Source organism: Micropterus dolomieu, linkage group LG03 (assembly GCF_021292245.1).
Source record: "Micropterus dolomieu isolate WLL.071019.BEF.003 ecotype Adirondacks linkage group LG03, ASM2129224v1, whole genome shotgun sequence".
Classification (NCBI taxonomy): domain Eukaryota; kingdom Metazoa; phylum Chordata; class Actinopteri; order Centrarchiformes; family Centrarchidae; genus Micropterus; species Micropterus dolomieu.
In genome coordinates this window covers 6,745,398-6,771,659 of record NC_060152.1, presented here as the reverse complement: position 1 = coordinate 6,771,659, position 26,262 = coordinate 6,745,398, and the positions used below count along the sequence as shown (strand labels likewise).

General features: G+C 42.1%; 1 protein-coding gene and 1 long non-coding RNA gene across 2 annotated transcripts in view; one reads left to right on the top strand and one right to left on the bottom strand.

The window, feature by feature from the left end:
• Positions 1–18,282, bottom strand: part of LOC123967794 (DNA-binding protein SATB1) — a 53,728-nt gene extending 35,446 nt beyond the window's left edge. The window contains exons 1-6 of the mRNA XM_046044036.1: positions 17,086–18,282; positions 15,576–15,814; positions 12,297–12,473; positions 11,174–11,300; positions 7,536–7,659; positions 1,020–1,131 (exon numbers count right to left, since the gene is read on the bottom strand). Coding sequence (XP_045899992.1) covers positions 1,020–1,131; positions 7,536–7,659; positions 11,174–11,300; positions 12,297–12,473; positions 15,576–15,789 — 754 coding nt within the window. The 5' untranslated portion in view covers positions 15,790–15,814; positions 17,086–18,282. The remainder of the gene's footprint in view (positions 1–1,019; positions 1,132–7,535; positions 7,660–11,173; positions 11,301–12,296; positions 12,474–15,575; positions 15,815–17,085) is intronic.
• On the top strand, positions 17,106–22,276 carry LOC123967795. Its single transcript, XR_006824347.1, has 2 exons — positions 17,106–17,445; positions 21,808–22,276. It is a non-coding gene; the product is annotated as an uncharacterized LOC123967795 (long non-coding RNA).
• The last annotated feature ends 3,986 nt before the right edge of the window (positions 22,277–26,262 follow it).

Sequence of the window (26,262 nt, the reverse complement as noted above, 5' to 3'; positions counted from 1 at the left end):
ACACACACACACACACACAGCATACAGTGTAGAGTAGTGAGGAAAGAAGACAGGGTTAAGGCTTTCTACAGTACTTCTCTCCCACTCCAGGTAAGCAGAAATGTGACATTTAAAACACGAGCATCACTAAGGCCTTCCTGGCAGCTGCAGCAGACCCATTTTTTGAGGAAAATAAAAACCAGATAGAAAACAATTATGACAGAAAATGTGTAGGAGTATGCAAGAGAATACACAAGTGCAGCAGGTCTGAAGTAAATAATGTTCCCAGCGTATGTTGCCACTTTAACAGAAGAAAAAAAACATCAGATAAGATATGATCACAACATACTATTTGCATGTAGGCTGTGAAAACATTTTGATATAATATCTCATCTGTCATCACAGCGAGCAGTAGCGCACTGGCAAAGAAAAAAAAGATTGTTCAACAGATTGTTAAAGCTAATATCTCAACATTACACTGCCTTATGAGCCTTGCAAAGAGTGGTGTTCTGCTTAATCAAAAGACATAAAAATATATCGCAATTCTATCTCCGGGTAGGGTGCTACTAGGATCATATAACCTCATTTCCTGGAGGGTCAAAGGGGATTTTTTTGAGATAATATAAAGCATGCGTTGTTAGAGGGTTGATAAGAAAAACTAATTGAATTTCAGACTAGGCGGTGGCCAGTTGAAGATATTGCTGCCTCTTGTTCATAGAAAACTAAAGCGTTGTACTCACAAACAAAAATAAAACAGTAAGAAGCCTCAATTTGACTCTTGCATTAGTGTTATTTAAAGCAATAATGGATACATTAAAGATAACACTGTGTTCAACTGCAAAACAGTGTGGAGATAATCTTGAATTATTAGATAACAAGATAAAAATGTATTTCTGCTTCATGCAACAGCAGGAAGACAAAGAGACGGTTGGTTAGAGAACATATTGTATTGGCGAGTGGTGTGTATGTGTGTGAATGTGTGTGCGCGCACAGAGACAAAAGTATGAACGCCATACTTTGCGCCCCTCCGTTTTGCTTACCCATCATATCTTTTGTCTTCTTGAAATGTTTATACCAGCGCCCAAATTCCTGACACTTCGCCGCCGACACATTTGCATAGTAAGTGCTGTTCACAATGGAGGAAATCATACTCTGAAAGAGAGAGATTGATTGAGAGGGAGAGAGAACGAGAGAGAGACTTTAGATTCTCATTGTGGAAAATACAGACATAATATTAAACCTTGTGAAACATGCAGTAACACTGTAGCTTGTCAAAACAAATAAAAGATAGGGACACGGTAAAACCCAGCACTAAAAAAAGCCAACTGAAAAGTATCAGACATGCAGAAATTTTGGATCCCCTCTGCTAAAAGGTAAAACAAATTAAATCAAAAAAGGCTTTATCTATTGTTTTTTATCAAATGCCGTTGAGTTTGATTTTTTTTTATTTTAGAGTGGGTAAATTACAAGGTCAACTGAGTTCTGAGTCTGTTGACATCAAGAGCAGGCGGCAGGAAATATATTTACCTTCAAAAGGAAAGAAGATAGTGGCTTATTGAATATCAGCATCTGGGGAGTTGGGTGATGTAAACAGATAAACCTCTTATTTTTCAGCGCTTTATTTATACAATCTGTTTAAGACAACAACTTCAAGCAGATAGAGGGCCGCACTGAGCATGTCGTTCTCCGACACACATGTGCTCCTATCTCCCCCTTTAGAGTAGAGTCTTTGCCCTCTCTACATTTACTTCAACCGTCCTTCTTTCGCCTCAGAGAAACAAAGAGGCGTTTTTTTTTTTTTTCTGCCTTCCAGTTTCATTAAAATGAATGTTTTAACACCTTGCCGGCCTCCAGGCAAATAGCGAGGTTGGTGCAGGAGAAATTGTTTTTGATTGTTATAAATATTCAAAAGAACCAAACCATCTGTTTTCAAATTACAGGTATGCCATCTTTATCATTTTCATATAATATATGCTTGGAGGATGGCGGGGGAACCTTCTGGCAGAGCAGCATGGCAGTCCAAGCACAATGATCTGGTACAGGATGATTCTGGTTCCCTGGCTCCAGCTTTTCTGCACAAAAGGAGGGTAAAGGGTGGCAGTTGTGCCGTCAGAAAGGTCGATCTAACTCTGGACTCCGGACCGCTCTATTAAAGCTGTATGCACCTTTTGTGATGGCACCACTCCGAAATCTAACACATGAGAATGCACCAAAAAAACAAACGCGGGCAAAGTTCATTGGAGGATCCAAAACAGGCAAGATGGACACAAGTTTCCTTCGTCAAACTGTGGCAAGGAGGGATCTTCTTGAGGATGAACTAAAGCAAAAGGTAGTCAGCTTTAAGCATTAATTTAACCATCTTCACGTGTTTCCTCCTCCTACAAAGAGTTACAGAACAAAACATTGCTATTGGGACGTTAAGGGCTAATAACACCACACAAGAGTTTATAAAAGCTAGAGCTCTCAAAGACATTGACTGAGCTAGACGCAAAGATCTTGGTGCAATAGTATTAAAATGAAACTAAGACGACACAAGACAACTAAATGTAGAGGAAGAATTCACGTATGTGTGCCGCTGTTCACCTTTCTACAAAGGTGACAGAGGTTGCCAACCTTAACTACTCGTCATCATGGCGTGACTCGCCATACCTGCTTGTACCAGGTAGAGTCAACCTTGCTTGCACTTTGTCACAACCATTTAGCTGCTTTTATTTACGAAGTCAAATATAAGCAAGTGGGGCGAGAGTCACGTTGGAGACTGCAGATGGATGTAAATTTGTGCCAACCATGCTGTGCTGCATCATGCCGTCATAATGAAAAACAGAAGGGTGAAGAGGTCTGCTTTGGACTTGCATGGTGTAACAAAGCAGTCTTTTATAGATATACTGAAAAGCCGCCATTCAATGAAAACCCTGATAGAGTTCAGGTTAGGGTTAGGAAGTCAGAATGGCCCTTTTAATGGGTCATACATTTATTCATGAAGCAGCTCCTTCTTTTGGATTTATGTAATATTGGCATTAGGAAACAGCAACTGCTAGTTCAGCCTTCTATGGTTTTAAAATGATAATTCCTGTTTGTTCATTGTGATGTGCAAAAGGCTGTGTAAATCATAATTAATGGTTTGGTTCTGGACTGGAAAAAAAAAAAACAAGTGTATATTTGGGATGACGGTTTGTAGAGCAGCAAATCCTACATTCCAGTCTCACCTGGTTCCGGTAGCCAACTCCCAAACCAAAGATATATATATATTAAAAGTAAAAAGAATTCTCATTTAAGCCAGCAGGATAATGAACTCCTCTCCTCCAGCCTGCCATGTTTTATTTACAGTATATCTGGGCTAAGGCTGCTCCAGGCAACAAACAAGAGGCCTGCAGAAGACAGTGTGCCTTTTTCTCTCTCTCTCTCTCTCTCTCTCTCTCTCGTTCCCTCATTCCCCGCCATCTTTGACACAGATGTTCTAATAAACGCTCCTCATTAATCAGCCCTCTCCCTCAATACATCACTCTACCTCTCACAGGGGGCCCTGTGTGTATGTGTGAATGAAACAATACACACACACACACACACACACACACCTATTCTCTCTCTCACTCTCCCCACTGCTCTGTCACACACACATGCATACGCACTAAGTGAAATCAAGCAGATAACCAGAGCCTCTGCTGCCACTGCGGTGCCAGCAGGAGGGCTGTGCTAGGGCTTGTCAACAGGTAGCAGTGTGTGTGGGTGTGTGCGCGAATGAGCATGTGTGTGGACCCTTTAAGTGATAGCCATCTGCAGCACAGAGAGCTTATCAGCAAGACCAGGAAGTGGCACTGGGCTACTATCGGTCCCTAGCATCTACTCCACTCCCCATCATGAGAGACAGGAAGAGAGAGAAAGAAGGAGGGAGTGTGTGCGTGTGTGTGGGTAAGAGAATAGCGGGGCAGCAGGCAGGTACTGTAGGCACCCAGCTGCCAGCGTTAGAGTGTGGTGCACACACTGGCAAATGCAAACACACACAAAGTAGAACCCCTGCGGACAAACACACATGGTGTAGTTACACAAATGCACACACACACACACAATTAAGTACACACACACACACATAAACGCACACATTCCAACTTAGCCTGATGTCTTGAATCAGATAGGGAAAAGCGAATCCCATTTGCAACACTGTGCCTCGTCTCTCGCCAACACCTAACACAGCTCAATTATGGCACATGCCTACCTCAACTGGGGTGACCCCCCCCTTCAATCTAAGACACACACGCACACACACAAACATACACTGGCAACCAGGTTGCGCCTATGGCAGCCGTGGTGGTGAAGACCTGCAAAGATGGCATTTTGATGACTATTTGCTGCTACGCAACGCAGCAGCTGGTGCATCAGGGGCCGCCCAGTGAGAGTGAGCAGGGGGTGGGCAAGAAGAGGTTGTGGCAATGAGAAAGAGTGGTGTGAGGGGGGGCGGGGATCTCGTTTGTTGCCATAGTTTCTGTGAACATGGGTAAGGGGGTTGCTAAGCTTGCTGGCAACATCCGAAATAAATAATAATAAGCCTGATCGGCTGATTGAGGCAGCTTCAGGAGAAGTTTTATTTTGGCGCTGCTTCTCCGAGCCATTAGCTTTGAATCTTGAAGTTTGCTTCATATGTGTACAGGTCAGAATCAGTTCCTCTCGCGGAGTGACAATGGGCATTAAGTTAATGCATTTTCTCTTTCTAATTCTAAGTTTCCCCGTGCCATTTGTAGGCCAAACACACAAAGCGTGACTCCCTGCTACAAAGGAATGAAACTAAATGTTTGACAAGGCTCCAGACAAAAACAGCATTTCACAAGAAACCCTCTACCCCCTCTCTTCAGAGCTGTGTTCAGAGGTGGTCTAATTCTCTTTCACTCACTTTTTGTGATTCTCTCATCTGTTAACCTCTCTTTTCGGTCTGGGATTACGCAGCAGAATATCAAGGAAACACTAATCCTTAAAAGGTGCCAATCTTCTGCTCCCTCATGCAACACCCCTTTCCCCCCTCCCACTCATTTCACTTTTTTGGTCAACTCATGTTGCGCTCCATTTGACATGGGAAGTTGGAATTTCTGATTTCAAAGTTGGAAATTTCAAAGGGAACACACCCTTAAGTCGGACTTCCAACTTGGAAAGTCAGGAGAACCGCACTACCCTGACTTTGTGATCCAAGATGGCTGCTCAGCGTATCAACAGTTAGTGAAAGCTGTAGTTTGTACTGTTTATTAGCACTTCTGTGTACTTGCGCCTCAGAAATTTTCATACACAAATTGCTGTCCAACTGCGTGTGGACGTGTTGCAACAGTGTTTAGTATGAGTAAATACTGCACAATGTGGTTTTTTTTTAAATCAACCAGCATAACAATGGTTAACCTGGCTAGTTGTAAACAATGGCTGGCTGAGCAAGGTTTTCCAACTTGTTAACTGGAACGGCATCAACTCGGGTATTCCCAGCTCAGACCTCCGCCTTCTGAGGTAAATGAAACACACCATCAGAAACATAAGTGGGTGGGCCAAAAGCAGGCAGTGACATCACTAGTCACATGACAGGGAGTCTGTGAAAAGAGGCAACGTGGGGACATATCTCATACATGACAACCTTTCTACGAAACCATTTCAGTAGGAACAAACCACCACTCTATGGGTGTAGCAGGCCCCGGGTCCCACAGAGGAACAGATGTCAAACAGCATCATGGCAGCCTGTTTGAACGTGGCAGATACAGATCCATGTAGATCATCAGGGTATAAATTAACTAAGAAGAAAAGCTGCAAGTTTCTCTTTAAATTACATAAAAAATGAAAAAACACATATGGAAAATTCAATAAATAATAATTTCATTTAAATAAAATAATGTCTAGGCAAAATTTAATAATACAAAATAAGATTTAAAATCAAGGCTTTAGCTGAAACTTGGCTCAAGAGCAATTAAAACATATGGTTTTATGTGATATCTGTACTCTACATACTGTTTATAGTATACCATATAAAATCGTACTAAAATTTAACTAGTACTAAACACTGCTTTCAAATTCGATACAGCTATGCATTCTTTTGATTCTAATTTTAAAAAAACATTTACTGGCTGAGATGCATAACAATGAGAACAGAGGAGAAAGATGAAGATTTACCACACTGCAAAGGATGAAATAAATAACATGTTAAGTGTTTGCAGTGAGCGAAGCTACCAAGAATCGACAATGGCTGGCAAGACTTTCTGCATGACAGTAAATGTAAGACCATTTAATGCCATTTGTCATCTGAATTTAGGACCAAATTGGCTGCTAAAATACATTCAAGAAAGAAAGTGATTCAGTTCAAGATATTTTCTGGATCCTCTTTCATCGTAACTGGAAAGCTAAAATAATCTTCAGTTTCATTTGCGACTAGTTTGTAGGTGAAAATAGCTAATGTGTGTCAGAGGAAGTGTGTGTGCGCTTGTGTGTTAGATCCTCTGAGCTTGCGCGTGCTCTCTTCTGAGCTGTCTTCACATATGGACCGTAAACAGGGTGATTACCAGACCGGGCTGGGCTCCGCCTGAACGCCACCCAGGGACTCTTTACATCATCAGCGCACTGCTCATGCCCGGCTAAACACACAAACACACACACTGAGAGCAGCCACTCACTCTCACACACACACACACACACACACACATATACATACATAAATACACACACACAGTGCAAATGAGGGTCTCCAGGTGACCATAAGGTGGCCTGGGAGGAGAGCTGGCTTGATACTGAAGGCACCTACGCACATGCTTGGATCTAAATACATACACACGCAAAACACAAGACTTCCACGTACACATCCTGTACGTTGATATACATTTCACAAACATACTCAAGCAAAGACACACACACATCTCCTTGCACTATAACACACAGACACACATACATTATTGGCCCCTGTGACAGATATACTGCAGTTTCATTCCATTCACTCCAGAGCTGCCTCCATGATATACTGACTACACTGCCTGTTAATACAATATCTGCGCTAGTGCTTTCTATCCAACCTCCCAGCTGACAAAAAACACAGAATATAACACCTAACGTGAACGTACGCATCTCCAGCCTGATGCTAGGAAATGCTGAGAATTAACTGAATGAGAAAAAGAACAAAAACAATCCAGATCGTTCTGGGTTCGGGCCAGTGTTTATCTAACAATAACCATACGTTCAATAACACCTCTGCTTTTTGGCTACCGTTGCATGCATGTCTCTGTGTGTGTGTGTGTGTGTGCGTGTGTGTGTGTGTGTGCGTGTGTGTGTGTGTGTGTGTGTGTGTGTGTGTCGGGGGTGGTAAAAGAAACAAAAAAAAATCATGCGGCAAACAAACGACAATAGCCATTGATTTGGATTTTCTATGCCGATTCTCTTTCCCACTTGATCAAACTCAGGGCATTTGATAAGTAAAAGGATAAAAGACAGAGGTGATGGAGATAGTGGGGTTTGTTTTGTTTGTGCAGAATAGTAGAAGGGGGGTAGGGTTGGGCGTTAATCTTTTTTTTTTTTTCTGGGGGAATAAGCAGACTGGGCTTCAGCACCTGTGATAAGGGACATTCTTTAGCCAGAGAGCTCTGATTCATGTCTTTGAGTAACTCCTTGAGGGCGTTTCTTACTGTAGAGTGGCTCCATTGCTCGGGTGGCAGGTCCTCCAGCTTAGGACAACTGTGGAGAGAGAGAGGAGAGGAGACATACGGGGGTGTGGGGTGGACGGGGACAAGGAAGATAAGATAGGGAGAGGAAAGGGGGGGATTGATAGGGATGTACAGGGAGGGGGGAGAGAGGGGTGAGGGAAGAGCATGAGAACCAATTCAGATGGAGAAGAGACAAAGATAGAAAGGAAAGCCAGCAGCCCTGATGGTATCTTGAATGAATTGATAAAATACACAAGCCACAATTTCAGCAACACAATATTAAAATTATTTAATCTGGTTGTAAAGGTTGGATATGTCCCTGATCTACGGAGCAAAGCGGTAATAACACCAATCTTTAAATCTGGAAATAAATTCGACTCAAACAACTACTGAGGCAACTTGGGGAAGTTACCCTGCAGCATCCTTAACACAGCAATACTTCCTCATCCAACATTATTTATTTTCTAAACAGCTTTGGCCTGATCCTAAAATTGATTGCAAATGGAAAACATATTACATAATTAAACACTGTATAAAAACATCAAATGTAGATTATTGTTCATTATTGATTAATCTGTTGATGATTTGTTTCTATTAGGTCAAGCAATCGTGTAGTCCTTGTCAGAATACAGTTTAAGTTACCGGAGACCAAAATTACATCTTGTTTTTATCCAATCAACAGTCAAAACCCCAAAGATATTCAATTTATAATGATTTAAATCAGAGAAAAGCAGCAAAATCCTCACATTTGAGAAGCTGAAACTAATGAATGTTAGGCATTTCTACTTGATAATCAAATTATCAAAATTGCCAATACATTTTCTGTCAACTGACTTATCGATTAATCAACTAATAATAATACTAAGCACTGAGCGTTCTGTTAAGAATTGGCAATTTGGGAACAGATTACTTCGCTCAAAACAGAGGTTTAAAACCGGGTTGCAATAGTAGTCCAAGCCTGTTTAAAATGTATATTGATGAATTAGCCAAATCACTGGAACAATCAGACAGACAGAGTGGTAGAGACAGAGCGAGGAAACCAGAGAGAAAAAGAGCTGAACACACATGGGCTCCCGCTCTTTTTTCCTGCTGCAAGCACCCCTCCAAGACAGACAGATTTCATTTGGCGCATCAAGCAGATGCATCTGGAGATTGCTCTGTCTCTCTCTCTCTCTCTTTGCCTGCCTCACTCCATCTCCCTCTTTCATATTCTCCCTCACTCTCTCTCTCTTTCCCTCTCTCCTGATTGTTCTGATTAGTTAATTACTTTATACAACACATCTGCTGGATTGATGCATGAATTATACATCAGCTGCATGTGGCGACTATTATTTCGTGTTACTTCTACCTTCCTGGCTCGTTGTGCTCGGCGAAACAATTTAAGGTGTTACTGGCTAGATTTCTGCGGCAGTCGGGGCAGGGGAGGGGGTGAAGGGATGGTGGGGCAGGGAGAGAAAAGGGGAAAAACAAATACAAAACAATAACAATACTGACAACAAATATTCAGCAAAATCAAAATAGATTTATATATCAAATAAATTGGCTTTGACATTAGCTGGTGCTAGAGTCGTGTGCTGCAGGAATTCAGTTCTACCGATTTCTTACCGACACTCGATTTCTGAGTTTTGAAAATGAGAAATATATTTACACGGTGGGTGCGAGTGTGGAGTAACAAAACTGAGCACCAGTGAGAGCGGCTAGTTTGCTCTAGATAAACACTTCACGTGGGCCAGACATATGTTCAATGTATTTCGCATTGCATATTTCACTGAATTACTTTTCGTTAAAACTGCCTTGACACTTGACAAGTGAGAGATGAGAGACTGAGTGAGGGCTGATGAGTGAACAAATGCATGAGACATTTGTGTGTGTGTGTGTCCATAAATCTATCAGTCGATGTGTTGGCAACGTTACAAGCAAGGAGATAACCGAGTGAGTGGCATAGAAAAGGATGTGTGCAACGGTCGAGGCTAACATCTGCTTGAAGCAAAAGACACAACCTCACACACACACAAACAATGGATTTTCCAGAACACCTTAAACTGCTCCAGCAGCCAGAAAGCCTCTAGGGAGAGGGAAGTGAACAAGAGGAGGGAAGGAGGGATAGACATAAAGGGGTAGTGGAGAAAGACAGCTATCCATGCATTCAGGGCTAGCATGCCAGAAATAAACACAGCCTTCTGTATTTTGTGTGTCTGTGTGTGTGTGTGTCTGTGTGTGTGTGTGAGTGAGAGACAGCTTCACTGGTAAAGTTGGGTAGTGGTGATGTGGTGTGTGTGTGTGTGTGTGTGTGTGTATGTGTGTGTGTGTGTGTGTGTGTGTGTGTGTGTGTGTGTGTGTGTGTGGGGGGGGGGGGGGGGGGGGGGGGGGGGGGGGGGGGGGGGGGGTACAGAAGGAGAGGGGAGAGAGAGGAAGAGGCAGAGCAAGGTAGAAAAAGAGTAGGAACAGCAGCTGGCACAAGCCTCCGCACCAGCGCCACACGGCTGTTTGTGTGTGTGTGCGTGTGCGCGCGTCTGCGTGTCTATGAGCATATATGAGCCTGTTTGTGTCCATGTCTATAAATGCTTGTATGCTCTCGCTGTGTGTATAAATACAACGAAGCCTCACACCTACAGAGCAGCATTTAGCGTACAATATGGTGAGTGATGGAACAAGACAGCTCGCAGTACTCAGTGTAAGAAGGTTTTAGCCTGTTAGTCTCCTTTATTATAAGCAATGTAGATTCAGGAGAAATATTTTTCACCTAAAATATCCAGAGTGGCCAGGTTTATCTATGAACTATTTCAGGAGAACAACCTTGTATTCATCTGCTGCAGAGTCATTTTTAGCCATAGGCAGTCTCCAGTTGCCCACCACATTCATTTTTTTATAAAAAGAGCTAAAGTAGTGCTTGGTTCTAAAACATTTTACCAATCTCCGATGCAAAAATGTCAATATTATCTGCATATTGGTTAACATCACCAAGTATAGAGCAGCTCAAACAGATACTGTACATCTACTTACTCACTCACCACACTGCAAGCTAAATTGTTAGCATGGATGCAAGGATTATTTTGCTATCTGTGCTGCCATCACTTAATGGGTAAATTGACAAATAAACCAGTCTGTGTTTCTTTAGCGCCATAAGTCGAGGAAGTTTTTGATATTCAGATAGTTTTTTCCCCATTTCCAAACGTCAGTCTGTTGTATGTGAATAATAATGCCATCCTCAGCATCATACATGCAGAGGGCATCAGCAGACTGGCACCTGCCTCTGGGCATACAATACATGCTAGGTGTGTTGTGAGTGTTGGACTAAAAGGTAAAACTGTGCCTCTATATGTATCAAAGCAATCCAATACTGGTGTGTGTGTGTGTGTGTGTGTGTGTGTGTGTGTGTGTGTGTGTGTGTGTGTGTGTGTGTGTGTGTGTTTTAGCTTATGACACTGCACATTTGTGGATCGTAGGCAGGTAAAAAAAAATAAATATAAAAATGTATGAACATCTACACACAAACTTTCAAGTGTGTGTGTGAATCATGACGTCCGAGTGTGCACGTTTCTTACCTGTGCAGCTGGATCTTAAGCGTGACAACGTGGTAGACGTCCTGCAGCATGTCAGCCACTGTAGCATCCGGTGCGTCTGTCACGTATGACAGGGGCACGGGGTTCCACTTCCCCACCTGAATCATGCCTAGATGATGCAATATGCACAAATGCGCACACAAATAAACATGGGTAAACGTGGACACACATGGGAATAACGACAGGTACATGGACACACAAAAACACAAACAATGGACGCAAGAGCAGACATGAAAAGAAGTGAGTACATCAGCACAAAGTTCATTTCACAGTCTTAGCTTGCTGTTACTGACCACACATTTTAACTATTTAACAGTAACACATGCACAGTAAGAATAAAGCCACGAGTCGCCATCCCAGAGGCATTTTGGTGACCATTGTATTTTTTCATTTATTAGTGAAATCTCAACAATCATGAGAATTTCTCCTGAGAGTGCCTTAAATATAAGTGGACGCACAAATAACAGGAAGTAAGCTTATGGGAGAGGTGGACGATGATATGTGTGTGTGTGCGTTTGTGTGTGTGTAAGGGGGACGGACAGGCTATAATAAAAGAGCATGTTAAGAGGCACCTTGAAACAGCCACCCTCGGCCTGCGTGTGCTCAAGTGCAATTAGAAGAACCTTTCCTCCACCTGCCCCTCCCACCCACTGAGTCACTGAGTATATGTGCGTATAAATATATACAGTATGAGTGTGTGTGTCTGTGTGTGTGTGTGCGCGCGCGCGTCTGTGTTACTTGCTTATATGCACAGTGTATGAATGTGCATGTAAACACTTAAGTGTGTAAGCCTGTGTATTCATACATCTGTGTGGGAATGTGTGTGAGTGTGTGACCCCTGAGACTTGAGCATCTCCTGTCTGGGATCAGTGTCAGGATGCATTACTGTGGCTTCAGATCTGCTGGCGGAAGGCTATTATAGTCACACAGTGTGTGTAGCTTTTGTGTGCGAGTCAGGCATAAAGAGTGCACGTTAACAGAAGTAACAGCATGTGAAAAAATGCTGTAGAGAAGATGTTAATGAGCATTAGAGAGATCAAGTGGCAGAACAGAGAAGAAAATTAAGAGATGATAATGAGAATCAATGAGCGACTTCACTGGTTACCTTTGGCCTGGGCCGCTGAGCTGTGGGAGTAGCCCAGTGACAGCAGGGCCATCTCGATGAGCTGGTTGAAGAGCATGTCCTTACGCACCAGGACGAACTCGGCATGCTCCTCCTTGCTATCAAAATCCATGGGATTCTCATAGTGCTCGACCACACAGAACACAGGCAGCATGTTGCCTGAGGACATCGAGACACAGAGACAAGTGAGAACTAGAAGGGTTCACATTTCTTCACATGTAGACTTTGACCTTCAGTATTCTGCGTGTTTGTGGAGGGATTAATATTTCTCGCTGATGATTAAGTTACACTGAGGTTGAGTGTCAAGGGATTATGAGTGAGTGAATAGATTGCTGCTAAGTGGAAGTTCTGTGCAGAAATGAAGTAAAACAGGAGTTTGGACCACAAAGGCATTTTTTCCTTTTATAGGGCAATTTCTATTTAAACCCTCACCTCTTTGTCTCAATGCCCAACACTCAAGGAACAACGCAAGGAATCAAACACTCCTGAGGTGCACAGTGACCCGCACAATTTCAGAGACTGAATTTGTTCCATTTCTTTCATTTAGAAATGCTTTCTTTTGTCATGTAATTTCCATGATCTTTTTCAAAGATGGTTCTTCCATCTGTAATCCCATTTTAAGAAGCTTTTTTAATCAGCTGTTAGAGGATTCCTTCCTGCAGTCTTAGGTTCATCTTCCAGGTTTTAAGATGATGATACATCAATACAATACAGAGACATTGCACTATGGCATGCAATGATTAGTGTGAGTTGTGTGTTTATTAAGTATTATACTGTTCGTATGTATCATAGAAAGAAGTATCACTTTTAGTTCGGTGTGAACAAACATGAAGGAGCCACTAAAAATCCTTCAACCTTTGAAACAATAAACATTTTATTAACCATTAAGGCTGTGGGCTCACATTAGCCTTTCTTTCTGCCTGTCAACCCAAAAACATCTTCCCATGATGCAGCACTTCAAATCCCAAGCCACCTCTGCACCCTGAGGTATACTAGTCTGTGTCAACAGTGGCTGTGCTTTTAGGTGGTATGAGCAATCCTTGTCCAAAGACTGTCGAATGTTCAAGGGAGCTACTGTGCAAATATCACCCAATATGCCATTTTTCCTAAAATAACATCCTTGAAATTTAAGAAAGTTTAAGGGCATGGGGAGGACTTGGCCTTTTGAAGTCTCAGTCTGAAAGAAACCTACAGAGGGAAATCAAAATTTTGTTAAAGTGTTGATGAAGAGGGTATCTATAGCTTACAGTACTTAGTAAATCCTACGCTGTTTATGAGATGCCCTGTTGCCCTACTTTCTCAGTATGCCTCCATTCTACTATTACCTGAACACATTTCTGCACATTTATTGTGCTTGCTGATTAAAATGATTCACATTCTAATATTTTCCAAACCCAGGCATTCCAGAAGATGCACACAGCTCTGGCAAAACAATCAATAAGCCGACAGATGCCAGGGAATGTGCTGAAAGAGCTGCTTTTCTCCTCCCCCGATTTTAATAGATAAAGATCTAACAATAAAGACTGCTGTGTAGGTTCATTTGGGGGATCAATACTGGCTTTGTTTCCAGGGAGCCCAGAGAGGGCTGCGGTAAATATTGTTTCGGGCTCGGACACAATGCCCACTGTGGGCCCTCTGCGAAGCCTCCGCCGCGGACCGCCCGCCTCCCTCGCCTGCTTCACCCTTTACCCAGGAAGAAACCAAAAAAAACAAACAAAAAATGATGAAAGGGAAGAGGAGGAGAGAGCAATGAGGAGGCTTGGAGGAACAAACGTCGTAGGAGGCCAAAAGAAGCAGAGATGATGAAGGTGAAAAATTAGGCTCTCTCAGCTGGCGTGCAACACGTAGATTAAAGGAGCAAATAAGAGAAACTGCCCATCTGAGGACACTCGCACAGCCACATTCCAAAAGTTCCTGAGTCCCTCTTGCCCAAAGAAAACCAAACCGGCCAAACAAACAAACAAACAGATGAGCCTTAGCTGCCAAATGCTATTACATCCCCAAACCTGCAAGTTTTGAAGCTCATTTCCAACCCACAAAGAAAAGAAAACATAGAAAAACATGATCATAAAAAGGTTCATATTTTGGATAGCTTTGCCCGCCGTGTTTTTCACGAGACGACACAAGTTATATTAAAAAGCTATGTCATAATCATGAGTAAAGGCTCCCTTTAAACAGGAATTGCTCTTAAAGGACTGAAACTTCCCCTTAATAAACAAATGTCGGAGCGGGAGGGCTGAAGGAGCAGTGACACAGCGATATGCAGCACGACACAGGAATAATTCTCACAGTGCTCTTCTATTAGCTATTGTCTGGGCAAATCAGTGGGAGTGTGTGCAGTGTGTATGTGTGTTTGTGCTGAGATAACTAAAGATGCATTGTAAAAAGGTTTAAGAGTTTTGGAGAGCATGCAGGGGGTGTTGGTGGTGGTGGTGGTGGGTGGAAGGTGGTGTGTATGTGTGTGGGGGGGCTATTTAAACTGCATTTAGTTTTCCTCTGTTAACATGGTTTATTCTCCTCTTACTCGTTTACAAAGTTAGTTCAACTATCTTTGTTTCACGATCAGTTTGTTCAGAGTAGGGCTGCAACTAAGGAATACTTCCTTTATTGTTTTGTTTGTCAATTATTTGATAAATTAATAAATTGTTTAGTCTATAAAACGTCCGAAATGAGGGCTAAACCAATTATTATCTTCACTATGGATTATTTTCTCGATTAATAGTCAGAAAATAGTGAAATATGTTCATGAAAATATCTCAGAGCCAAAAGTAACATATTCAAAATTGCTTGTTTTGTCCAACCAACAGTTCAAACCCCAAAATATTTAGTTTTCTGTCACACAGGAAAATGAAAAGCAGCAAATCCTCACATTTGAGAAGCATGTTTGGTATTTTTTCTTGAAAAAGTACTTGTTGGTTGGTGATTAGTATTCTGAAAACTAACTACCAATTAATCCTGAATCATCTCCGCTCTGTCAGAAATAGTGAAAGGAGCCCCTCACAAATTTCCTAGAATTCAAGGTGATGTCTTTGGATGCTGTGTTGTCCAATAAACAGTCCAAAACCCACAAATTTACAATCATCGCATGAAGTTGAGAAAATGAGTAAATCTTCACATTTGAGATGCTGAACGCAGCAGATGTTTGGCATTCTTGCTTTCTGAATGACAAACATTAAATAAATCAAACAAAATTGTTCTTGAGTCATTTTCTTTTAATTGACTAAACAAATCCCCTAATCTCTCTCACACTCTCCCTCTTACCTCTCTTGTGACAGGTCTTTAGCAGGTGGCCGGTGGGTTTGTAAGGAACCCCGGCTAGTTTGGCCCCGGTGCTGCCCAGCCTGACCCGGCCCAGGGGGCTGCCGTTCTGCTCGAGCCGGGGCAGCTTGGCAGGCGGGGCCTTGGCCTCCCCCATGCTGTTGACCAGCTCAGAGTTCTCCTTGCCTAAACACGCCTCGCTGAGATGGTCCATCATTCTCAGCACCTCTGCTCACTATCACCTGGGGAGAGAGACACAAAATGATTCAGCTGTCAGCGGAGATATGTGTGTGGCATAAAAGAAGCACAGCTATAAGGTGATGCGAGGGGAGCAATGAACACAAAATCTCGTGTGTTGATATCACTGACATGTGAAGACGTGACGAGACATTTTTATAGAGCAAAAAATGTGCTTTAAGTAATTGAAACCTCTGAGAACAGAACCATTACGGCAATAACTGTCAGTTCCTTCAGCTGTGTTCACTTGGGCCACGGTGACGTTTTCGTGCCGCTCTAAAGTTCCCATTTTTCAACACATGTATTATGTATGGGTGTCCCGTTAGAGATTCCCCTTGCGAGAGGGAGCAAACAAGCTCTGGTTTTAGTGCAAACACATTCATTTGCTGGGAGATTCCACTTGAATGACTACAGTGCAGTTCAAGGAACAAGGTTCTGTTGCGGCGCACGCAGAGAGGGGAAACTAACATAATTCGGTTTCTGAGTCACTTCGTGTGGCTTCACGTTCATGACGCAGCTCGGAGGGAAAAGGAGGCGAAAGGCCGCAACGTCATTTTGCTGACAGACACACGCACACACACAGACAGCTACATGACTTTACAGGTGTGAACTTTGTTTTTAGATATTGCAAGTGCAGAGCGATATACATGGCAAGCAAAAAGTTTAAAACTCTGGGGATTGGGGGGGGGGGATAGGCTGCTTCAGAAAACTTCAAAACAGATAATTGCTGACTCATGAGGATAGCCATCAAAGTTAAGAAAAGAAACAACAAGGGAGAAATACAGAGGAAGGAAAGATGGAGTCTCTTCAGCAGCTTTAACCACAGGTGCTTTAGTGAACAGATACTGACTTAGGCTGAAGCTGACATACATACATTATTTAAACTCCCTAAAACTTAAACTTTAAGATTTGATTAATCATAATATGTATTCATTTATAAAACTGCAAAGGGAAAGTAATTATGGGCGATCCTGCATGCAAGTTTCTGAATTGTGATGAACTGGAATGCTGTTGTCAAAGAGTGAAAAGGGTAAAATCATCCACCCCCACGCAAAAGATCGTGAACTCCCCCATTCATTCCATGCAATGAGGCAACTAATTCCCCACAAACAAGGGGCCAAAGGCATCCAGACCCGGATACAGTCTGGATCCAGGTCAGGATTTTTAAATGACCTTAAAACACAAGAACAGGAGCATTAGGTCAAATGGACACAATACCCCTAAAAAGGGGGGAGTTAAGGGAGGACAAGTTGAGAGAAAAATCTTCCAAACCAACCTGAAACGCAGCACTTCAGCACTGGGGAGCATATAACGCCGCCTGGAAAACGCGTCTTCTTCAAGTTTGGCCAGGATAGAAAAGGGGGGGGAAAAAGGAAAGAACCCCCAAAACAACTCCCGGTTTCTCTCTCCTTATCTCTCTCAGCGTCTCCCTCTCTCTTTACGTGTGCATGACAGCAAACGGTTATCTTTAAAAAAAAATAAAAAAAAAAATAATTTAAAAAAAAAAATCAGTGCTTAAACAGACGCTTTCTCCTGCTCTTCTTCGCAGAGGACTGACAGGCGGTGCGAAAAAACAACAACCCAGGTCTGTGGCAGAGACGACGAGGTCGAGATGGACCGTGATAGGCGAACATTGGTAAGCGGTTATGTGTGTGTGAGAGTGTGTGTGTGTGTATATATATATATATATGTGTGTGTGTGTGTGTGTGTGTGTGTGTGTGTGTGTGTGTGTGTGTGTGTGGTGTCCGTTTAGCCCTATCGTTAGCTAATTCCGTCCAACTGGAGGAAAAGAACGGCAACCGAAACCGTTAGAACCGGCGACATTTAGCACAAAGTGAGCGGTTAGCCGCGTCCATCGGTTACAAGTGAAGGCGACTTCTGCTTTAGTTCGCACCACAACATCCAAATCGCTCCATCGGCAGGCAGGCAGGCAGCCGTACAGTACAGTTAGCCGTCGCCAGTATGAACCCCAGCACCTCGGGCACAGTTGTAATGATAATAACCGCCGCCGAGACCCAATAAACCCTCGCTGTGTATGTTCACGGAGGGACCAACGTACACAAAAATAGCTTAACGTCGGTTTAGCTAGATTTGACTACCGGCAGAGAGAATGAGAGAAAAAATAATAATAATAATAATAACCGACAGTGAGATCTTCCTATCGAGGCGATGTGGAGACGATATGCGGACAGTCGAGAAACAGGTCCGCAAAATAAAACAAGGAGAGGGGGGTCAAAAAGTGCGGTCTACTTTCCGATGTCGAGGATAAATAAGGCTTGCTGTGGACGCATAGGAGAGCTGCCTGCGATAGTAATAGTAGGAGGTGTCCTGTTGGTTGGGGATTGGCGTCCGGACGGAGCTCCTCTTTCTTTCTATCTCCCTCTCTGTCTCTCCCCCTCTCACTCCGTCTCTCCCTCTCTGTCCCCATTAAATTATTAGTTGTATTGACTCATCACTCCCCCCTCTCCTCTCCTCGCTGCTGGTGCTGCCGCTACTTGTGCTTCCCCTTTCTCCTCCTCATTTCAAATGGCATGGTAGTAGATGGGGGTAAAAAAAAAAAAAGGGGGAAAAATAGATAGGAGGGTGTGTGTGTGAGAGAGAGAGAGAGAGAGAAAAGAGAGAGTGGGGGTGAGGTGTGTGAGGAAGAGAGAAATAATCCCCTTATTATAAGAAAACAGATGATTCCTCCGCATCTCAGGTCGAAAAGTCCTGGCAGAGACAAATAAAGTAAAGAGAGTGGACAGGGAGAGAAACCACACATAAACACACACAATAGAGAAGAACGGTGGTGCGATTTCCGGCTGTGCGCGCAGGAATTTTTAATCAGCTTGATTAGAGTGAGGCGGTCCTGCATTTATTACCGGATACACACAGATGCTCACACACACACACACACACACACACACACTATACCTTCATTTATTATGCGGTTTTTATTTTACAAAATATTTTAAATTCAATGATTTAGGCAACAATTGCAAAAGCTAACATGAACTATTAGACTGTGGTTGAGATATACAATCATCATAATAAACTAAAGGCAAACCAAAAAAATTACACATTACATTTATATAAAAGCTTTTATGCATACCCAACACCAAAACTGATAACAAAAACACAAAACATGGTCCTTCTTGCATGTGCAATCAGATTATGGATGTACTTTTTCCTCTTTTAACAAACAAGAGTTGGTTATAGACTTATTTCTTATTATATATGCTATGAAATGATACAAGTGGGTAATAACTTCTTTCAAATGGAAAAACTTACAGTTAATGTCCATCCGTAAACAAGACAAAAACCTAAATATTTATATATTTAAGTAGGTAGAAATTTACATCTTGGCCATAATGTACACTCTGTATTTACACTACTAAATATTTATGACAGCCTTAAAAAGTGGGAACACTCTATTCTTCTGCACAGTAAAAGGTAGTGAGCTACATCCCTGGTTATAGGTTGGTGGTTTGTCAACAGACAACTGCCCTCAAAGTCAAGTTGCAAGGATTTATCAGCCTAATATTTAGCTATTGCATTGTAAATATGGTCAAGTGTATATACTCTAGCAAATTATAATCAGTAAACAAAGAAAAATAAATTATCTAAAAGGCGTTTTCTCCCCCTTTATATATAATTAAGGTCAATTTGCTAGCACTACATGTTGAGGTTTGTATGACTAAAAGTACTTTAACTTTATACTACAAAAAAAAAGGGAATTTTGGTGGGATGTCCTAACACTACATCTATGTAGACTGTGCTCTTGTCTAAAAATGTAAAGATGGCTGACATTTCCCATCTCAACAATTTACTTTTGCACTGCTATTATCTCACAAACTTTACCTCCATGGTAGGTCATTCTGTGTTATGTCAAACTGGATTATGCCGAAATATTAGACAAGCTAATCTCTGTTGATATTGTCAACAAAACCCTGAACTGTCAAAGTGGAGGAAGAACTGAGATGAGGTAAGAAAGGAAGATTGTTTAGAGGCTAGAGAGCGACAAAATCTCTGCAAACAATATCAAGCGAGAAGGTTTTCTCAAGTTGATGTGTGAGCTATTATTATTTTGTAATTATTTCATGAACCTTTTCCTGCTGGCAGGCGTTGCCCTAGAGCAAACTGCAAAAATATCAGACAAGGTAATCTCTGTTGGTATTGTCAATAAAGGCCTGATTTGTCCTTAAGGTGGCCTAATAATAACTGTTTCACTTTGACTTTATGAGCAAAGGCCAGACTAATATCTTGTCCACACACACACACACACACAGAAGTGACAATAGATGCACCAATACTGTCTGCAAGTGTGAGGTGTATGAAGAGCCAGAGGGATGAGTGCGTGAAGCAAAGTTCATTGTCTAGATCACTGAGTTTAAAAAAAAATACTAATATCCTATAAATATTATGAATAGAATGAAAGATAATAAGACAACAAGCAAGATGGGGCGATATAGTACGACATCAGGCCAGTATCCACATCAAACAAAAAAGAACAACGTCTGTCCAGGTTGTGTAAGAACAAAAACAGGAAACCAACAGAAAACAGGAAGTGAGTACACCTTTCACGGCGACAAAGCCAGAGGTTGTGAACCGACCGTGGAGGTCAGGTGCATTTGAAATGCTACATAACACTACGTGCTTATTATTAAATCTTTGCAGGGCTCATAAACTCCCTCTGTGTGAGACCATAAATACAGTAATGGTACATCTTCTCACACAAAGCTGTTGTTTCATAAACAATGGTACACTACAGACGTGAGCTCCTCGGCTTAGCTTGACAGGAACCACTGTCAGCTGTCGAAAGAAAGTCTACGGAACAACTATGAAGAAAATCATTCAGATTTACAGAAGGTGTTTACTAGAGTCCTTTTAAAAGAAGGCGGAAATTGGAACAGATCAAAAAATCTACAACGGAAGAAATGATGGTGTGCTGTATCACTACGCAGTAGAAACAGTACAGTTGTACCTCCCATTCAAACCCTAGTTGTGAAACCAGATCCTTCTTCCACCCACCCATGTGAGGTCAAAAGTTTGCACATTTCAAAATACATTTGTGTCCAGAAAGGCTACATTAGGAATTCACTGCAGAAGGCCAGCGGAGAAGCTTTTAACGGAAAAATAAAAATTGAAACTCACCTTTCGGACCTGCAATGGAACAATGTCTTGCAATATTGACACCTACTGTAGTTAGCATGAGGTGTAAGTTTTGAGGGGGCGGCTGCATTTTACAAAGGGTCCCACGTCTGTGGTTTTTTTAACAGGAAATGGAAGATTTGTTGAAACTGCTTGTAAAAGACCCCGACTTGTTTGAATTTATGAGCAGAGGCTGCTGCACAGATTCAGTGATCAATTCTTATCTTAACCATTCTCGGGGTTTCAGTGAGCTGCCAACACTGTGGACTAAACACAGCTGCGGTGTGCAGTGTGGTTAAATGGCTCTTCTATGTGTCTGAATAAAGAACCTAAACTGTGGAGTAATTACTATATTTTCAGAGATTCATTCCAACAAGAGATATTATTCAGCTTCTTAAAAAATGGAACAAAGATTTTTATAAAGTCGCTGATGACATGAAAGTAAAATTCACAAATGAATCATTCTGAAGTTACTGTCTATCTTGAGCTCTTTGCTACAGGTACATTAAAGAGGATTAAATTGTCTAACTGTGTTATTTATACTTTTTTTTAAAAAAATAATAGATAATTCATATCAGGTTATATTTCGTCTCTGAAATGGATGTGCAGCATTTTAGAAAGTGTTTCATTTTTCCAGAATGTACCTACTGTTCAAGTTCATTGGTGTCACTGTGATATGTAGTAACATGAATCGCACAGACAGGCTGCAGCCCCCCCCACACACACACCCAAACCTTATCCTCAGCAAATCACTTTTCATCACCTAGACCTGCACAGCATCGCCGCACAACATTCTGCGTGTTGACATGTTTTACATGATGTTCACTGCAGCTCCTGATTCTCTGTTGTTTTTTTTCCTTGGCTGCAGTTAGCAGCGTTCGGAAAACAGGAGCGACGGTGAAAGCGAGCCATTGTCGGCAAATGCTCTTTTCTATCTGGCATGACGCAAGCAGCCGCAGTCATTTCCACTGTGATTGTCGGGCACCATCAGAGAGCATCGATAACCCCTGCCAGGCCTTGGCACCGCCAACAGGTGCCGGCACTGCCAGCTAGGTTGGCACCAACGTGGCTGTGAAAACCCTCTGACATCCAGAAGGGCACAGATTTGCACTGAATGCACCACTGAATCAACACTGCTGATTATCAATTAACATATACCGTTTTGTATCACACAGAAAAGAGGGGAAAAATGGGTTTTGAAACACAGAAAGCCTGTTTAAAAATACTAGCTGTGTGCTGTTATAATCACATGCTGAATACAGATTTAGCTCTGTTCAAGGTGGGTTTTACCAGCCTGTGCGGCTTTGTGTTGGAAATACAGTACGAGGTGCACTGTGCATGTAGCTACACAAGTGTAATTGTTCAGGTGAGATTGTGTGCCTGTTGGCTGCATTTGTAAAGAAAACATGAAAATGACATGAGAAACATGACAGACTGGATGCTGAATTGCAACAAAAGACGCCTCATATTTAAATGTCAGGAGTCATAGCATTACACCACAGATACATTTCACCTTCACTGTGCATTACCACAGCTACTGTATGTTTTCACCATATCACACTTATCATAACTATCACATCTGGCCTGCTGCTTTTTAAACCACATGTTTATGTCTCAGGAAGAATGAAACAGCATGTCTCTTTCTAAAGGACACTAATAATCAACACACAAAGGGGGAAAATATGAATAAGAAAATGTATCATTGTTGGCTTAACATCAGGAAGCGTCTTTATTTACTGTGTCAGGCGAAGCCGGCGCCATCACTTACTGTACGTAGGTGTTATGATGTCTTCATGCTCGCCACTTGTGATGCTTCTAATGGGCATTAATACGATTATTTGGATTACTAATACAAATTAGTCTGCACATCCAGTCTGAGCGAACACAAACAGCATGGGGGCTAAGCTCTGTCACTCGTTTGACTTTGAGGTCTTTCTGCAAGTGTCTCCCGCAATAAAAACACACACATAAACATAATAGTATTATTAGAGGCTGCAAAGGATTTAATAATCTGTTGGGGGAACGTGTCAAAACACGCCTGCATCAGTGTGGGCGCACAGATGAAACTCAGTGAGACAGAAGATGTCATGTGCAGTGAAAAAAGGAAAATGAGGGTGGTACAGTAGATGCCATGCAAAACCAACAAGCAGTTAAATGAGTAGTAAAAGTGACAAAAAATGAAATCAGTCTTGTCTAAACCAAAGCACCGAAATTATGCAGAAGCAGATAATATTTTATATATGACCAAGTACCAATCACATTTTTATTATATATTAAAAGGGAGGCTTTTGACTTTTGGAACAAAGAACTTGTTTACCGCCGTTGGCATTTGTAGGTCAATATGTGGGCAAATGAGTTTGAAAATGCAGACTCACATGTACTACTAAACTAAATATTACTTTTCTACAAAAAACAATGTGGAAAGTCTTGAAAGCCGTAATACTCATTTTACTACAAGCACAATGTGTTATCAGTTTGTCGGCTTAGTTTGTCTCACTTTGCTCTTTGTCTTCTCAGAGATGCAATTGTTTATGAGTGAGATTTTTTTTTGTGTGTGACTTATCTACCCAGACAACTGTTGCATAAAAACATAACACTTCTATATAGTTATAGAGTTCAGGGTTGAGATGGTTTATTAATGTTCCCTCATAAGACATCTGAGGACCAAGAAAAATTGCTTAATCAGTTGTTACGAGGTAAGCACAGATAGAGTAAATATTCCATTATCACCATATCCTCCAAATCAAATTAGTTTCATGTTTTCCATTAGCCTCTCATACAGCGAGTGTGGCTTTCAATTACTTGTGAAATAAGGTGATTTCTACATTTTCATATGTCCGCGTTTCGGTGTGGGAGGAGGGAGAACAGAGAGAAAGAAAGAACAAGGGGGATGTAATGAACTGAGAGTAGACTCCTAAGTGCTTAATTGTTTTATAATCACATGAAGTCGACAGAAATAGAACCGGAGCGAGGGGTCTCCACCTCAAGTCTGCTTAAAGGAAGGCCTAACGCCAGTTGGCCTTGACGGGTCTCTGCATCCCCGTGGAAGGCAAACATCAGGACTTTTTTTACACCTGTCGTAGAACGATGAAAGACAACCGCTGCTCCACTCACACCCCTCGTTCTCACATCGAAACTCTCCACTCTCTACGCCTACCCTTACGATGTGTGTTGTTCACTGTACATAATGCAACTCCCACGCAGACGCACGGCACACACACAGACACGTGTACATCGGTTCAGTGGCGGCGAGTGTGCTTCGGTGCCATGTCGAACAAGGCCTCTGTCCTCAGGGCCCGGGCCTCAGCCTGAACCCTGATGCTACAGTCGGCTTCTGTGTCATCAGGTCGACATCGGCCATAATTAGCACCAAGCCAGGTCAGTTCAGGCCTGTGTCAGTCTTCCTCACAGAAATATGTAATAAAGATTCAAAACTGCATCCCTCCCTGAGGAGACCTTTCATAGCCTTGTTCATATCCCTCCCTCTCTCGCTCACCTTTATCAAATTATAAAACCAATTAGTCATAGAATAATCAACGGGCAAGAGAGGCAGGGCTGTTTTTTAAAGAAATGACTTTTCTGTCACCGCTCGCTGGACTTCAGTCATCACATGACCAAATAATTAAACTCTAATTTCTGCCTCGTGGATTGCAACAAATAAGCAATTAATAGAGTTTAGAAAGACAGGGGTGTTTTGTGTGCAGGAGAGAGAAAGAGATACTGAAGATGGCAATGAGAGAGGACAGTCTGAAGGGGAGAGAAAGGTTGCCACGTCCTGCTGGGTTCTTCCTGAACTGGGGGAGCGGCGGTGAAGGGCACAGTACCCCAGCCTTGTGGGGAGTTCTTGGGAGTGTTAAAAAAATGAAGGCAGGTGATGGGATGGTGTTACTCGCCTCAGTGTGCGAGAAATGACGCTACGCTGAGATGAAAGGAGAGATGGGCTATGAGCTTGTGGGCTCTTAATATCGAGGCTTAAGTAGAAGTATTGAATAAGAGGTGCAGACTTAAGGATGTGGTTCTTTATCTACATATTTTTCTTTGCATATTTAATCCCTTGTCAAAAGATTCATCATCCATCCACTGACGAACAAAACAGTTGATAAGGGAATGGTGTGTGTGTGTGTGTGTGTGTGTGTGTGTGTGTGTGTGTGTGTGTGCCAGACAGAGAGAGACAGAATACACTATCTGTTGAAATTGTTTCACTGGAGTATGTGGGTGGGTATTAACAACCTGATCTTAGCGGGATGCGTTTTCCTCTAAATCGCTCTTCTTTTTTTTCACTGAACAAAGGATTCAGAAAAACCTACACAGATTGGATAAAGACAAGCAGCGGAATAAAAGACAATGAGTTTTTTTTTCCTCTCAAGAAAACATTCCCTTTAATAAAAAAAAACATATATTGAGACCTGTAATAATGTGATTTGAATCGTGAAAACTTAGATGTATATGCTTTCTTAAATTATATTTGCCATGGTAGCATGAAGCATGCTCAATAACAAGAACAACAAAAAAGTCTAACATAAGAGGGATGTCATTTTGCAAAAGCGTGACAAAACCGACATGACGGACTTTGGGTTTTTTATCTCCCGGCGAGGACACGCCAACCCATTCGACAAACGGGGTTGATTGTCAGGACCCAAAAACAATGTGACGCTTTTATCACTAAGCCAAGGAATCTGGATCAACAGTATGCAAAGCATATGCCAGAATAAATGCAGTCAAACATGCTGGGACAACATAACCCCCCCTACTCCCCCTCTCTTTTTTTTTTATAAAGAACTTTCCAGATAATGACAAAATGAGCTGTAACTCCCGAATCACACACTAAGCACTCACCCAGGGTGGTATGTCTGTAACTGTTGGAGGGGGGGCTCTCTTACATTTTTGAGCCCTGGAATGCAGCAGTCCCTATTAACACACCAACCTTTTCTTTTTCCAAACAAGTTGCAACATGTCATCAAAAAAAAAACCCTGCTGAGAATCATTGTTATCTTTCTCCTCTATTAGCAATCATAACAGAGGTATTTCATACAGAGGAGGGATGGGGGGTTGGGGTGGGGTGTTAAGGAATCCCCAAAGAGCCACACATTAAAAAACGAGACAGGCCTCTTATTTACTGGCGACAGTCTAATAAATACATTTGCTGGCAGCTAAACAGGTATTTACTCTGCTCCCTACCACAGGTATAATTTCACTGTTTGCTGAGCTGTTATTTTGCTACAGCGATAATTATCGAGGTGGTAAAGAAAGACGATTAATGGTTTTAGCCGAGATATCACTCTCAGCAAAGTGAGGCACAGCCCAGCTCTAAACTCCCAGCAAA